At 40.5% G+C, this 16,105-nt stretch overlaps 1 protein-coding gene across 1 annotated transcript in view; it reads right to left on the bottom strand.

Annotated features, from left to right (window-relative positions):
* GPC5 (glypican 5) overlaps window positions 1-1,846 on the bottom strand; it is a 576,628-nt gene extending 574,782 nt beyond the window's left edge. The window contains exon 1 of the mRNA XM_030958608.1: window positions 1,638-1,846. Within this exon, the coding sequence (XP_030814468.1) occupies window positions 1,638-1,803 (166 nt within the window). The 5' untranslated portion in view covers window positions 1,804-1,846. The remainder of the gene's footprint in view (window positions 1-1,637) is intronic.
* Between the last annotated feature and the right edge of the window lie 14,259 nt (window positions 1,847-16,105).

Genomic DNA, 16,105 nt, shown 5'->3' on the forward strand with positions numbered 1-16,105 from the left:
TGTACCACACCTCCTGCTGCTCACTGTTCGCAAGGACAGCAGCAGAGAAAGGAATTCTTTTATATTCGTACAGTTCAAACACGATTTTTCCTACGAGCGGGAAATGCAGAAAAGTCAAAATCAAAAGAAGAAAGTGAGTGGTGGTATAAAAAATATGATAGGGGAAAGGAGGAAATCAGAGGAGCAGAGCAGAAGAAACATATATAAAGCACTATACTTCTTTTCTGTTGAGTCAACATATTTCCTCCCTATCCCTAGTACACAAATGAACAGTATAGTAATCAAAATAAATAATAACAGAGAAAGCATGAAATTTACACTAGGCTATGGAATGAGAAGAACATAGACAAAGTGATATCATATCATTCATACTGAGATTATTCACACAAATAATCAGCACAGAAAAACTAAATCGCCAACAGGACTGTAACTCAGATTTCACTTTCCAGACGTCTTCATTTGCACAGTACCTGTCTCATCAGGCTTTCCAACTGAAGTGTTTATTTTCTTTTTATCAAAGACAATTATAAAATCTTTAGGTTAGGACAATGCAAGAAGACAACCATGCATGTTGATAAATGTACTGTTAATAAATATAGCACTCCAATTTATAAACTACACACTGCAATATTGACTGTGTTAAGCATTATCTGTCACACTTAAAGCTAGAGTTATTAAAAGCTCTATTTTGGAGGGATTCCTTTAAAATAAACCTAGTATGCCTTATCTCAACTTCCACAGTTAAAAAAAAACACACAAATTATTTTTAAAAAATGAATAAGGTTAGTTATTGATATTTTAAAGTGAGGGGGACATTAACTCAGCTTTTGTTGCATTCTCTGTCTAAAAAGCACTGACTCACATTTACTAGTTAACCTGTCATCCAAACATGAACACACTTTAGAGATGTGTAAAAAAAAGTTGGTTTTACATCTTATACCACTGATCACTAAAATACCTGCATTTTAATCCTCTGAGTTCAACTGAGGTTCTCACAAACCTGGAACCAAAACCTCAAACCTAAAACCACACACCTTACTATATACATGCTTTGCAACGTCATTCAGCATCTACTTAAAAAAAAAATCACTGCTGATACAAATGCTAGATATACTCAAATTGTCATGAAGACTCTACTTTCCCAGGAATTTTATTCCATTACGTTCCAGTGACAGGCAGATATCCAGCATGGAAAATCCGCAGCCCGAGCACTGGCAGCGGTGTAAGTCACTCTCATTTCACAGCACAGTGACTCCAGCAGCCCCAGCCGCAGTTCGGTAGCTGTCCCCAGCCCACAGGGTTCGCATCTATGTACCAGTGCCTGCCCACGGCCGGCTGGAAGCAGGATGACCGCAGCTGAAGCCGGCTCGCTCTGCTCTGAGCGGTACGGAGGGGAAGTGGATGGGCACAAGGGGGTTTTAGGCAGGTGTCGAGGTGCCCCCGCGCTCACAGCCCAGGAAGAGCGTTTTCTCTCTCGAGTAAGGGGCCAGCCGCGATGTCGCTGCGAAACGGGGGACCCGATGTGCCTGCGGTGCCCAGCCCGGCCACCAGCACCACCCACCCATCGCCGCCGGCGGCCCCGCCGCTCCCGGTGCCTCCTGCCCCATCCAGCTCTGCCCCATCCAGCTCTGCCTTACCTGCCCGCGGGAACTCCGGGACGCCGCCGAGCGGGCCGAGCCGCCGCAGCTGGAAAACTTTCCGGACCGCCTCGCAACTCGGCGGCGGCTCCGCACCCTGCGAGGCGGCGGCCAGGAGCAGGACGGCGACGGTCAGGACGCCGAGGCAGAAGCTCTTCCCCCCCATGGCCCGCGACCGCCGCCAGCTGCCGCAGGGACGCGGCCGAGGCGCCCCGAGAGCCGCCGCGGGGGAGGCACCGCCCGCAGCCCCGCCGGGACCCTCCCCCGGCCCGGCCCGGCCCCGCCCGAGGAGGGGCCCCGCGCCCAGGGCGGCAGCGGGAGGGCGCTGCCCAGTGCCCATGTCGGGGCTGGGGACCCGAGGAACCGCGCCCGCCCTACCACGTACACCCGGGGTGCGGGGAGTGCGGGCTGCAGAGGAGAAACCCAAAGCCAAAGGAAGCGCTGGCATGGTAGGGGAGCAATTTCGACCCAAAAACACGAAAAAAAAAAATTACAGCGCTTTGGGGAACTCCTAGCAACAAGCTTAACACTGTCAGTAAGGTAAGCCGTTCAGTTTGGCTTGAAATGCCAAACTCTTGTTTTTGTGACAAAAGTTTCCAAGAATTCGGCAGTCTTCAGGGCATCTTCAGAAGTTTCAGTTTCCTGAGGCAAACGTGACACGGGACCAATTTACAAACTCCTGTCCTGTCTATAAGCTGAAGTCCGATGGGAGCTGTTAGAGCAGCTAAGGAAGCATCTGGGAGGCATCAGGTTATCTTTAAGAACTGCTTCCTTAATGGTAAAATCAAGAATTTTTTCCACGGACAAATTTTATATGTCACACCTTACCCCTGACAGCCAGAAATTTTTCTTAGTGTGCTTCAAAGCTGCAAGTGGTCATTCAGCACTGTAAAACATAAGGCTTTCAATTTAAAAGAAATCTTTAATCCGTGTCAGCAATTTCAACACAAGACTGCAAACCCAGTTCTAAGTGCAGATTATTCCACACTTTCATTTGAATACAGTTAACAAACCAAAACATAAGTTATTAAAATTTGCACTAGAGATCAACCACTACTGAGCAAAGCAATAAAACAATGTCATTATCCAGTCTACTGAATGACAGCTTATAAGAAGGGGACAGGACTAGTATTTCTCAATCATCCATACTCCTGGGCTTGGCAACTTCCTTCTGTCAGCAAGCTCCAATGTAGATTATATGAAATGTCCTTTAACAGAATTTGTTGTGCTTTTCTTATGCATTGATGTATAAAGTCTGTACACAGATGACAGGTTACAATCTTCTTGATAAGGCACACTACAGCAAAAGACATTTTCGGCCCTCATGAATAAAAGGGGGGAGGGAGGGAAGAAAACAGCAAGTCCTACTGCAAATAAAAAGATTTGGTTTAGATTAAAGTAAATAAATAAAAAATAAATTGCAATGTCTGTATGGAAGCTAGTAGTAGGCAGTGAACGTGTCATTCAGTAAAATAGTCTTTTTTTAAGATATTGAAAAATACCAATGGGGAAAACAACTTGAACATGGGAGCCAGAGAATACAGGACCTTATTCAGCAATTTGAAGATTGTAGAGCAAATTCTGGAAATATTGAAATGCCTTCCTCAACATCTAATACAAGACGTGCAGCACACATAGTAAACTTATGAAAATAAAGTACTAGTATTCAAGGAAAAATTCTTGCAAGTTAAGAAAAACATATAAGTATATCTACTTACAGATTTCTCGTTTACCCCACAACCACATGGAGGTTTGCCTACAGCAGTAGATTATGGTGGGAAATCTCTAGAACCCCTTTGCTTCGAATGGAACCAGTACTTTCCCATGTCCTCCACTAATAGCAATTCAGAGAAACATATATCCTGCAACTCTACAGTTTAAGGGACAAGGAAAGTTTTTGGTAAGAAGTTGAATGTACATGTTTTAACTAGATCTTACCATATGAGAAAGATTCTAGTTTTGTCCAAAGGATGAGGTGGGTTTTTGTTGTTGGGGGATTTGGAGAGTTGGTTTTTTGATTTTTATTTTTTGTTAATAGCTTTAGCATAGGAAGTGTGAAGGAAATAATTAATTTTTGCTCCATTAAAAGATTGAATTTAATTTCAAGTTTTATGCTTCAAAGCTTCCCTCATTTTAGTCTTAAAATGTGTATTTTAGCTAACAAGTTTCAAGAATTAATTATTCTGGGATATACTAGACTGAATTTTATTTGCTAGTGCTGTTTAGCTAGTAATGAGCAAGCTCCTGTCTCTTGCCATGGGGCTCACTTTTGTGACTGTATTTTGAATCTACTGCTTTTTAGTGGGCACATTTTGCTTTTGCCTACTGTATTTTGCTTTATCACCTTACTGTATTGTGCCTGGGAATGCTTTGATAACAGCCGTTCAGATGTGGCTCCAAGGGATGGCAGGTGGCCAGAGTGTGGCGGCTGCTGTTCCTGTTCTGCTGTACTGGACAGGCTGGAACTTCAGTCTGAACTTGAGTTGAAAGGTCTGTGACCTGTGAGTGAATCCATGATGGAGAAGAGATCCACCTGCAGCCCATGGAGAATGCCATGCCAGAGCAGGTGGATGCCTGAAGGAGGATGTGACCCTGTGAGATGCCTGTGATGGAGCAGGTTTGCAGAAAAAAGGAACTCCTCTCATTTTAACATGAGAATATATATACATATATATGAAGTTTATGAGAGAATATTAGCATTGTCTAGACTTGAATCTTCTTGGCCAAAGCCTGAACATACACACCTGATAGCTCCTCATGGATATGTAGCTGTTAGCACAAGATGACTTAAGAATACCCCTTCTACAAATTCTCCTTTTGTCTAATTTCCTTAATCACAAACAATACCACTCTATTACCTGAAACACTGGCACAAGGCCAGAGGAGGATCTTCAATTTATCCCTCTAAATCACAGGAAGCTAAAATGAAGCTTTCTATTATTTTTGGAACACAGCTAAGTTTCCTCCTCATCTACGCAAATGACATTCTCCTCTGGACTGTCATCTTGTAACAACTGAAAACACTTTATATGGCTGTGCCACCTTTCCTGTTTTCATCTCTTCTGAGAGCTACTACAAAAATAACCCTTTCCAACCTGTTGCTTAGACTATGTTTGCTTTTCTCATATTCCTTATTGTGTCAAACACAAGCTGCTTGGCTTCAGTTGCATATCCTTCTAAGTGGTCCCCTCTCAGGATGCAAATGGGAGTTTCTACTTCCCAAGGACTACAGCATCTGTCTCCACATTCGAAAATGATCATATATTTCATGCTATTTATTCTCATGTATCTGAAAGTAGTTCAAACATCTATTAAGCTGCCTCATAGTAAAGAGATTTGAAGAGCGATTTAGAAGAAAAAGTGTTTTGACTATTATTTTTATACATACCACAGTAAAGGAAGGAAATCGATCTTTATTGATTAAGGAGACAGACTAGTGTCTGTGTTGACTGCTATGTTCACATAATCTCCCAGTGTCAAATTCTATTTCTGATCTAATATATGCTCTCTGGATACTATCCTTTTGATTTTTATATAGCTTTGAACAGAGGGGGACTGAAACAGAACTTCTTGAAGTTACAGCAACAGCATGGGGAAACAACAACAAAACAAAAAACGCACAACCAATCAACAAATCACCAACTTTTTTCTTCAGTTAAACAGAGCTATTATAATGATCCTATAGATAGTAAGGAAAAGAAAAAAAAAACCCACAACCAAAAAGAAAAACAAAAACAAAACCAAAAAAACCCACCCTAAACAGTAATCTTATTTTAGGTTGGGATACTAAAGCTGGTGAACTAGAACTAAAAGCTATACAGCATTTGTATTCATAACAATGCCACACTTGCCAATGATACCATAAACTTAGTGAGGCCTGTAAAACTTCACACACAACTCTTAAGTTTAATTAATCTAATGATTCATTAAAAGTAGAGCTGAAAGAGTTTATACCAGTCTTGTAAAATTGTAACATGATTTTGAGATAAATTCTCAAAAATGTTGGTTGGGATATTTTGATTTTTTTAAAAGAAGGGAAAAATATTAATTTTAACTGAAAATATTTTTGAACTCTTAATGAGAAAACTGTATTATTGTTTCATGCTTGCAGTGACAAAGAGGTGTCAGCTGAGAACTCAGGTAGGGACACATGAGAGAGAGAAGACTGGGGAAACAGATGCAGACCACAGAGGAGTGTATTACAAACACAGTAAAGTTCGGAAGGGACCTTTAAAAGTCCTCTAGTCCAATTCCCCTGTGACGAGCAGGGACATCTTCAACAATGACAGACCACCAGCATTGCTCCTCCCGCCCCCAAGCATGGAGCAGATGCTATTCTTCCATTAACTTCAGCTGAGGCTTCCCCCGCGCATTACGGCCCCAGCATCCCTTCTGTCCCAGCTCCCGGCCTCTCCATAACTCTCTACACGCCCTTCATCTTCCCGGTGAAGTCAGCCAGCCGCTGGCACCCAGGAAAAGCCGCTGGCATCAGAGCCGAGGAAGCGCTGAGCCTGCCTGCTGCCGCTGCCCCCGGGGACTGCCCCGCTCCCGCAGGGCCACCCTCGGCCTGGGGACATGGCGGTGGGGGAAAGGTCTTCTCCCCGTCCTACACCACCACAGCCCCGGCACCGAGCTCTGCAGGATCGGCTTCCCACTTCAGTTGAAAAGGGTGCAGAAGTTCAGACCGGGGATCCTGCCTACACAGGCACAGCTTCCGTTCTTCACAGTAATTCCAAACTCCAGTACTCACTTCAGAGTACTGTACCCAGAAGGTAATTGCACATCTATTTTCATAAAGGTTTTATTCATTTAATAATTTATACTTCAAACATAGCTCAGCAGTCAGCCATTTACTCTCAAAAGTACTTCTTCTTACTGCTAGGTACACTGTTTCCATGGAGACTTCCTTAGATATTCTGGGGTGAACACTCTTAATCTCTTATTTTCCTTTCATTTTAAAAATCAGGACAGACCTAGGCACTCCTGAAAGGCAGCAAAGGTTTACGTTTCCATTAGTAACAACTCCCATGCATCTATTTTTAGATTACTAGGAGCTACATGCTGCCAGTGTTGAACAGGTGACCTACCTCACCACTAGGTACCCCCTGAATTGGCACACTAAGGTAAGGAATTCGTAGGAAGTCTCGAATTTAGACCAAAACACAGTAACTCTGTTACACCTGATGTAACTAAGTATCAAAGAAAATTAATGCAGTCACCTTCATTTTCTTTAATACCATTCACACATTCAAGATTCAAGTGACTTGCTGTCTCTGTCTGCTTGACACAGATCCAAACTTTCCCACCTCCCAAGTGAACATGCAAGATACTAATGTATTTTTTTAAGTGGCAAGGCTACGCAATCAATCTCTGATATTATCTTAACATGCACTGTAGTAGTTGCAGCAGCTGGTCTGGGGAAAACCAGAACACCAGTCTACCAAGTGGGATATGCTTGCTACACATGACCAAGAATTTAATCTAAAAACGCTAGCACTGATTTTTTCCTGCATACACAAAATACAGCCACAGCTTTCTATTCAAAGGCTGTTAAACCTCCTACCAAACCACATCATGAGCTCTTTTTATGGATCAGTCTATATTTATCAGGACACAGCTTCCATCAGCACAAAAACTTTATTAACTTGATAATGAAATTCACAATTCAAGTCAGTTGTAACGATGTCAATTACGGCAATTACATAATGATGTTAATGGCTATATGCCTAATGCATATAGTTATTTGTTAATAGGTACTTCTCTGCTGTTATAGGTATGAGGTATCCAAAATGGCTCAGTTGCAGGAAAAATCTTCATGTGAAAATAATGTGAATACCAAAGCCATCCACCACACAAAGTTTCATAAACACTGTTATCCCTGAACTACTTGTGAAGTGTACTTCAAGTTTATTTCTCATTTTGTATGAAACAGCAAAATGCAACCAGTACCTGGGAAAAGTAAGGCCAAGGTCCTCATTAAAGAAAAAAAAAATAGTGTGCTTAAGGAGATACCTAGCATAAATTTTCCTACTACATCTTACTGCCACACAGAAGACAAATTTTTTTCTTAAAGACACAAATCCTTTCACAAGCTGAAACCAAACTCATCCCCACTAATAAGCAGACTAGTTCTGAATGAGGGGCTCAGATTGGTGTGTCTTCCCCATCTTCTCAATAGCATTAACATATATATTTCATGGGAGCTATATATTACATGTGAGTAACTTTGGAGTCCACTGTAGGAAAAAGAATTAATCAGTGCAGCATGGAAATACTTCGAGATGTTAGTCTGCTGTTGTCCACTGGCTGTTCTGGAGTACTGTGTAGATAATACAAGCATGTACGTTCCATCTATGTACTACCTGGTTTCAATAAAATTTATCAATAATTAATATTAATAGAAATATTATTAAAATATAAAAAAGTGATCACAGAACATACTTGAAAAGAATGTTACAGGCTTAGAAGAAAAGCTAAGGGAGTTCTCCAGTAAATATTGTATCTCTAACTATATTCCAAGCCTTGTCTTCAAGTGCAGCTCTTAGATGACTTGAATATAAAGAATTTTGAATAGAAAAAAATTTAATTTAAAAAGAAAAATAGAAGTGAGGGTAGGTATTGAACTGATACCTTTTTTTGCTTCACCTTGCTAGTATATGTTGTTTGATGAAATATTGCTAGGATAGTATAATGCTATATAGCAATAAAAATGGACATAAAAATTCTGATCAGCAGGGCTAATTTTTGTTCATTTCCTCCAGAAACAGAAGGAAATAAAAATGAAGGGTCTTAGGTTTGCACATTATGAAGACTCCTCAAATCCTTTCCCCCATTTTTTCAGCCCCAGAAAGAATTTCTTTAGCATCTAACATTCAACTGTACAGAAAGAAAATGCTACATCCAGACCGCACTTGCATGTAACTTTGGGTCACTATATGATTTCATTCACTGTGTCTTCTCAAACTGCTCTTTACCTCACTGTGGTTTGGAGAGCCATGCTGTACCTGCAAGGCTACATTCCCTCTGATTGTCCTGCAGTGCTGTTTCTACCATCAACTATAGAAGTTTCAGGAACAAAACATGGTAATAACAATCCAGATGAAAAACAAGGCAGAACACCGTAACAGAATACCTATACTAGTTCAGGACGCCATAATGCAAATATTTAATTAAAACCAGACAGTTGTTGGCTGTAGTTTTCCAACAGTGGTGAACAAAAAAAAAATCTACATTTTCCTTTTCTCTAGAACATGGAAAACCTCTGGAGTAATGTTCCATCTCTCCAGTCATATTTTTGGGGGTCAAAAAGCTGGAAGAAGTCATCACCAGACATTTCTAGTCTCATGTCTACACATTTATCTAAGACTTTCTCCAGACTTCTAGGACTGGTATTTTTCACAACCTTTTTCAAGTTTTATGTTTATTAAATGTTCCTGCAATGACTGAAAGTAGCACCTGCTCTTCTGTTAGAAGTTGTCATCTAGTTTTGTCAAGTACCAGTGCCCAACAAATCCTTTATTTCCACAAACAAAAGTACTTTGCCTTTTAGGTACATAAGCACTTGAGCAAGTCTCAGTTTAAAGACTGTCTACATGCTCATCTCTGCCTCTTTCCCAGAAATTGATTCATTATTTTCTCCCTCCTTTTTCTTGGTCAGGGTAACTGTAATTTGTTTTGCCTGTATAATCCAGCAATATGGAGCAGCAATGCCGTTTTTAATAATATTGCTACTGATTATGAACTGGCACTTTGTAAAGGACTCCCTTTATAATTTATCTCAAGCTAGACAGCAATAGTAGAGTTTATGCTTATCTAAGAGCTAAAAAGGGGATATTTACCTAGTGGCATAAAATGCAAGTTGCAAGTGTTTCGCTATTTACTAAATTCCTGATTCTAATTTTCCTTTTACAATTCTAACTAGTTTGGTACAGCTAGAATTGAACTAACTCGTTTCAGCAGTATATTGTGATAGTTGCAAAGCATTGGAGCCACCAACTGTTCAAACATGGCAACAGCTACCTAACTTCTATTCCAGAACAGTAAATAAAGAACACATCATGCTAAGTTTTGGGACCACTGAGTTTCCTTCATTACTTAAGACATAAAATCATATTTATCCCATTAGAATTATGAAAACTTTGTATTTCATAAAAAGATATTTCATATCTCAAATTATTATATTTCCATCTCTAAAGATATGACATTTATCTAATACCCTAGAAGCTCTTCCAGTTCTCCTTTCAATTAGACACTCAAATGAAAGTTACATATAACTATGCAGACGCATTTCCTCGCACACTAGATCATAAGTTCAAGCAAGCCTTTCATAATGAATTTTATACATTTGTTACTGCAAACCATTATATCCAGAATTTTAAAACACTTGAAGATAATTATTATATTAATGAGCAAAATGAATGCAGAGTTATCTCAGAGCACACTCTTAAAACAACCACATGTTCTGCTAAAAGAACACCTTGTTTTTTTTAAGTTTATCTTGAACTTTTATCTTCAAATACACGTATGTTTTAATTCCCTCTATTTAATTTCCTTACAGTGCCTACTTTAACCATAAATTTCCATAATTGAGCTCTACCAACTCAGTTAAGGCAGTCAAATGTCTCAGTTGTCCCAAGCTCTGACATTCTGTGGAGTTGAACACAGTATTTGCAAGTTTGCTAATGACACCAAACTGGGACTCTTTAGAAAGTGCTGTTGACTCTCTGGAGAAACCTTGCAGAAGTATCTAGATAGATTGGAGCATTGGATAATCATCAATGAGGTGAAATTTAACAAGTCCAAATACCAAATTCTGCATCCAGGACAAACTGAGAGATGAGTGGCTGGAGAGCAGCCCTGTAGAAAGAGGTCTGGTGTTGCTGCTTGGCAGCAGGATCAATGTGAGTCAGCCATGTGTCCTGGCATCCAAGAGGTGAAACCGCACCCTGGGGTTCATCAAACACAGTATCACCAGCCTGTCAAGAGAGGGGATTATGCCTCTGTATTCAGCACTGGTGTGGCCTCACCTTGACTGCTGTATGCAGTGCTGGGTCCACAACTTAAGAAGGATATTGAGATCCTTGTATGTGTCCAGAGGAGGGCAACCAAGCTGATGGAAGGGCTGAAAGGGATGTTCCATGAGGAGCGAACTGAGGATTTTGATGTTTAGTTTGGAAAGAAGGAGACCGAGGAACAACCACATTGCTCTCTACAGCTTCCTGAGGAGAAGTGAAGAGAGAGGTGCTGATCTCTTCCTAGATCAGTTATAGGACATGTGGGAACAGTTCAGAGCTGCACCAGGGAATCATTTCTTTGCTGAGAAGGTGGTGAAACTGAATCAGGCTTCGGGAAGAGGTGGTCAATGCTTTGAGCCTGACAATATTTAAGAGGCACTGGGACAATGCCCTGAGGAACATGCTTTAACTTTTTGAAGTGGTCAAGGCAGTTGGATTACATGATTGTTGTAGGTCCTTTCCAACTGAACTATTCTATTTTTACCTGAATTCAATCAGCACAAGATAAGGGACACCTGAAAATGAGTACAACAAAGTTTGAGAATTTTAACCATTAGGCAACAGTATACAGTGCGAATTTCAGTTTGCAAGGCATCTTGGAACAAGATGAGTTTATATTACACCACTGCAGTCTCCAGGTAGAAGACAGAACAAGAAAGCTACAAGGTAAGTCAACTGCACAGTTCAACTATGAGAAACCCAGAACTTTTATCAATTTTACTTTATCTTAATGCAATTTTGCACTCATTACTATAAAATAATAGCTCAGGCAGTTAAGAAAATATATACACTGAGGCAGACTCTACAGCAATTATCTTACTAAATCAACTACAAGAAGCTGATTATTACAGGGAAACAAGAAGCAGCTGTGAAGAACAATTCCTGAAGTTTGAAGAAAGTAAAAAAAGCTCCTGGTTTGTCTATAACTCATTTCTTAGGCCCCTCAAGGACAAAGAGGAAATGTCATTTGGGAGCACAGTTACTTTTTTGACCTTGTATGCTTAGGGAAAGTCTAGCTTTAAAAGCAAGTCAGAGGAAATCAGAAAATTGCAAAGATCTGTAGTTTACTAAAAGCTTCCCCAAAATGTTCCCTGAAATCTACAATACTTATTAAAATTCTGACTAAAATACAGCACATTTAAACTAACATTGTAATATTTCTAAACAATTATATAAAAGGTTTAATTATCCCCATACAAAGATAAACTTTCTTAGAAAACTTTTAAACAAAGCTTAGGAAGAGTGATAAAAAAGCTGCACTTCAGACTTGTGGGCAGATCTTAAAGGAGCCTGAGAACTCTTAGCAAAAGACAAACACAACCCTGATACTAGAACTGACCAATCAGATGAATCAAGATAAATGTCTACATCCTTACCACATATGTGCAATTTCCCACCTATCAATCAGGAGCACACCAGAAATCCAGACACCAGGGAAGTTTGATTTTGTTGGGGCCATAAAAAGCCAATCAATGAGGATGTTCTGAGTGAGTAAAATAGAGCTAAATCTCTAGTTAGTGAAAAGACCAGCAGAGCAGAGAGCTGCAGCTCTGACAGGGTGTTCAAATACTGATTAATGCACCACTTCTGCAAGTTACAGCTACCACATGAAAGAACAGCACTTGCCCCGCTTTGCCAGTCAAACACATGGTGGTGTTGCTGCCCTATGGAAATGGCACTCGTCTCTTGAGCACACTGCACACCAGCTCAAGTTGTGGCATCATGTATTTTATCAAGTGCTGGTAAGGAAGCTTCCCACTCTGACCATTCAGGGGCTCCCTACCAGTCACACTCCCCAAGGCCAGACTTCCACTGCTGGGACTGAAGCCCCTTCCCAGCAGACAGCTCCAGTGACCTGATGGGAGCCCAGCTAGGCTCCCTGCTCACCCCACTCACACAGTCAGACCAGGTTACCCACAGCAAGGTCTCAGATGCCTCATTACAGGAATCTATTTATTCCCAGCACAGTTCCACAGACACAGCCCAAGATGGTGCCTCTGAGGAAGAACCCCTCACTAAGGAACTCCCGGGCTTTTATCCCCTCAGTCTCCCATGCTCCTGCCCCATCTCTGTGTCCATCCACCTCACTGGGTCACCAGTCTTCATCTCCTTTGTTATCCAAACAATTCCCGGCTCCTGCTGTGTCTCTCAGTGTCCATTCACCTGGCTGGCAGCATCCATCTTCATGTCCTTTGTTATCCCAAAGGCTGGCAGCTCCTGGCTCCTTGCCCTGAGAGCTCAACTCCCATCTCTATGTGCAGCTTTCAAGCCCAGGTACCTGCACCAGGTGTACTCCTCAGCAATGCCACCTTCACATCAGAACCAGACATCCATAAAGAAGACATTCAAAGCAACTTGGGAGTGCAAGACTTTAAAAAGATTTCATGTTCATGCAAGGGACTGATTTTCTCACACCACCAAGGACCACTTAATCCCAAAGAATGCTTCTGAGCAGCCACACAGACAGGCAAGACATACACCTGTGTATTTTTATAAAATCTTGATCTAGATTTTTTTTGTGCTTTATTAGAACTCCCCAAAAGATTAACAGTAAACTAATTTTACCCATTTGTTGTTTTGATTCTTTGGCCAAGGCTCCCTTTAGGCTAAAGAGGGAAGGCTCAGTTTATCACTAGCAAAACTCTGAAATACCTAGTTCATGTTTTATGAATATAGATAATCCCTTCATTTTTTCTTGAATTCTAGACAGTTCTTTATGTCTGTAATAACATGCTTACATTCCTGTTGACTCCCCAAACTTCTTATAAAAGAATATAAGGTAGAACGTAACCTAATTTAAATGTCCTAGAAATCAGATTTCTAGAAGTAGGTGATCCCTTACATCCTATAGCTTTCCTATTCCCAAAGGAGAACAGGCCTAAAAATCTGTACACTTTAGACCGAGCTCTTAATTTAGTACTAGAGAGGCACTTAGCAAGTGAACTATACATGGACAGATGGAGCAAATAATTTTCAAGCTTAGCTCCACATGGTTACAGATACCAGAATGTGGCTCCCAGCTGTCAATACTGAATACCTCAGCATGTACAACACTTTTGGCAGCTCCCACAAACTATTTTCCCAGGTAACCACTTGTACGTCGAAGTATGAAGTATGTCTGTCATGGCCAATGATGCTGCTTAAGTTTGGATGGGAACTTCCTCAGTAGATGAATGATAGAGCTCAAATTCCAGGTTAAGTCCAGACACACTATTTTCCCAACTGCTACATGAAAGTAACCCAGAGAAACAACCAATCAGTGCAAGAAGGCTTACTTTTTGATATACTAGGGAATGTTGCCAGGAAACAACTTGATTTGGGGAGGAAAAGAAAGCAGTGTTAATACAAGAGTATCTGCATCTTCAGACAGAATCCAGGACAGTCTTTGAATACTCCATCACAAAATACTGCAGAAAGGATTCACCAAAGCTCTGATTCCTTTTTTAACCACTCTTCATTCTCACAGTGAAAATTTATTGACAGAAGTTTTTAATTTTTACAAAACAAAGAAAAACATAATTTGAAAACCACCAATTTGAAGCAGCGACCTATGTTCTATTATCTGTAATCAAGAAACTCACGTTACAATGAAGAGGACTTCACTTACCCGACTAATGAAATAGTTCAAAACTCTTAACACTCCCGTATTTTCTCTTATAAATGCAAAAAAAAACACCCTTCCCCCAAAACTACTAAGTCTCCCTATGTGAAATACATCACCAGAATGGAATGGACTACCTCAGAAAAGTCAAAATACTCTTGGGCACACTCAAGAGCTGTGTTAGAACTAAGACAAGAAATGAGACTAGTCTACCAGTCCAGTAGAATTCTGCAGGCTTTTTTATATCTCTCGAAAACAAACCAGTCTGCCACCCCTCCAAAAAAAAAAAAAAAAACCCCAAAACATCAAACCAAACCCACTAGACAAAAAGCAGGAAAATTCCACTCCTAGAATGAAACTTAGTTTGCAATAAATACAACTACTGCAGTATTGTGAACCCAAGAATGGCAAAACACTATTTATCACTCCAAGCACAGTTTACCTTGACTTTCTAGGCTTTCTTGGAGAGTTCATAGTTCTTGTCTCCCCAACAGACAAGGTTCTTTTCCAGCAATTATTTTTCTCCCTTTCCTCCCCTACTCTACCCTTATGTTTTAACCTCCATCCACCCCAACCTCCCATTTAGAAACACGTTAGTCACATGAAAATATGGTATGTTTTCCTTTCCAAATTTCAAGTGCAGTACATATTTGAATTCATATGTAACTGCATCTTTCTACTGAAGATGTGTGTCTAATTACTGGCTGAATTTAATAAACAAACCTTCAAAAGGGACAAGAATAGTAGATACCAACAAGTGAACACCTGTTGTCAAAGTGATCTATACAATCTTTGGATGTGAGTTGCTAGGAAATAAAGGTAAAAAGAATCATCCTCATTCAGAATACAGCTTCAAACAGGAGCTGACTCAGACCTGGCCAGACAAAGAACATGCTCACTTCTGTTTGCACTGATCTCCATGGATAACCCATATTACAGAATGCTGGTGCGATCTCCCTGAGCAAAACCTCCTTTCATTATACTGCCAGAGCAGCCTCTCAAATACTGCCTGCTAGGATCTATTCATAACTCAACCATTTGGATTTAAGCCGGGATCAGTGAATTTCTTGAAAACACGTGAATGGGGAGAACTGGAAAGAACAACTTCCCCAGGCACTCAGTAACTAAAGCACAATTTTTTTTTTAGCATCTCTAGGTCTGTTTTCTCCCAAAGTCAAAGGTATTTCAAACTTCTTGGTGACCACTGAAAATACTTCAAGAACCTCTGGTAGGACTGTTAATCAAGCAACCACAAAATACTCCATGTTCATTCTCATAATTATGTAAGTAAGCATCTTTGGGCTTTCCAAAGCCTCATCAATTCTTACAGCATACTCACCTGCACACATATCCAGTCCAATACATTTAGAAGCACCACATATCTGTTAATGCAAGATCAGAACTAAAGCTCTACCAGAAGATGCTGGCAAATACAAAGCGTACAATTAGGTGAGATAGAGAAGATTTAAAACCAGCCGTGGGACCTTCAGATTGGAACTAAATTATGAACTGAGCAGTTCAGAGGCTATAACTTGCTCATGGAAGTGAACCACCCTGTGCAGTATTATACTGCCAAATTTCCCTGTGATGACTGAAAGGGAGCACTTCTCAACCCAAAATCCTCCACAAATCTTGAGAACATAAGCATAATATAATTTCAAAGATATTTGTGACTTACAGTGCATTATTTTGATAGACACAAAGATTTAATGATTTGCTTTTATGCTTCATCTGATAACACTGATGCGTAAAACTACACCCCAGAACAGTAGTATGTCACTCATTAAATTACATTCTATCAAAAATGATTTAATATACCAGTACCATACATGTTCACCCCACATGGAGTAATT

Source organism: Camarhynchus parvulus, chromosome 1 (genome assembly GCF_901933205.1).
Source record: "Camarhynchus parvulus chromosome 1, STF_HiC, whole genome shotgun sequence".
NCBI lineage: Eukaryota > Metazoa > Chordata > Aves > Passeriformes > Thraupidae > Camarhynchus > Camarhynchus parvulus.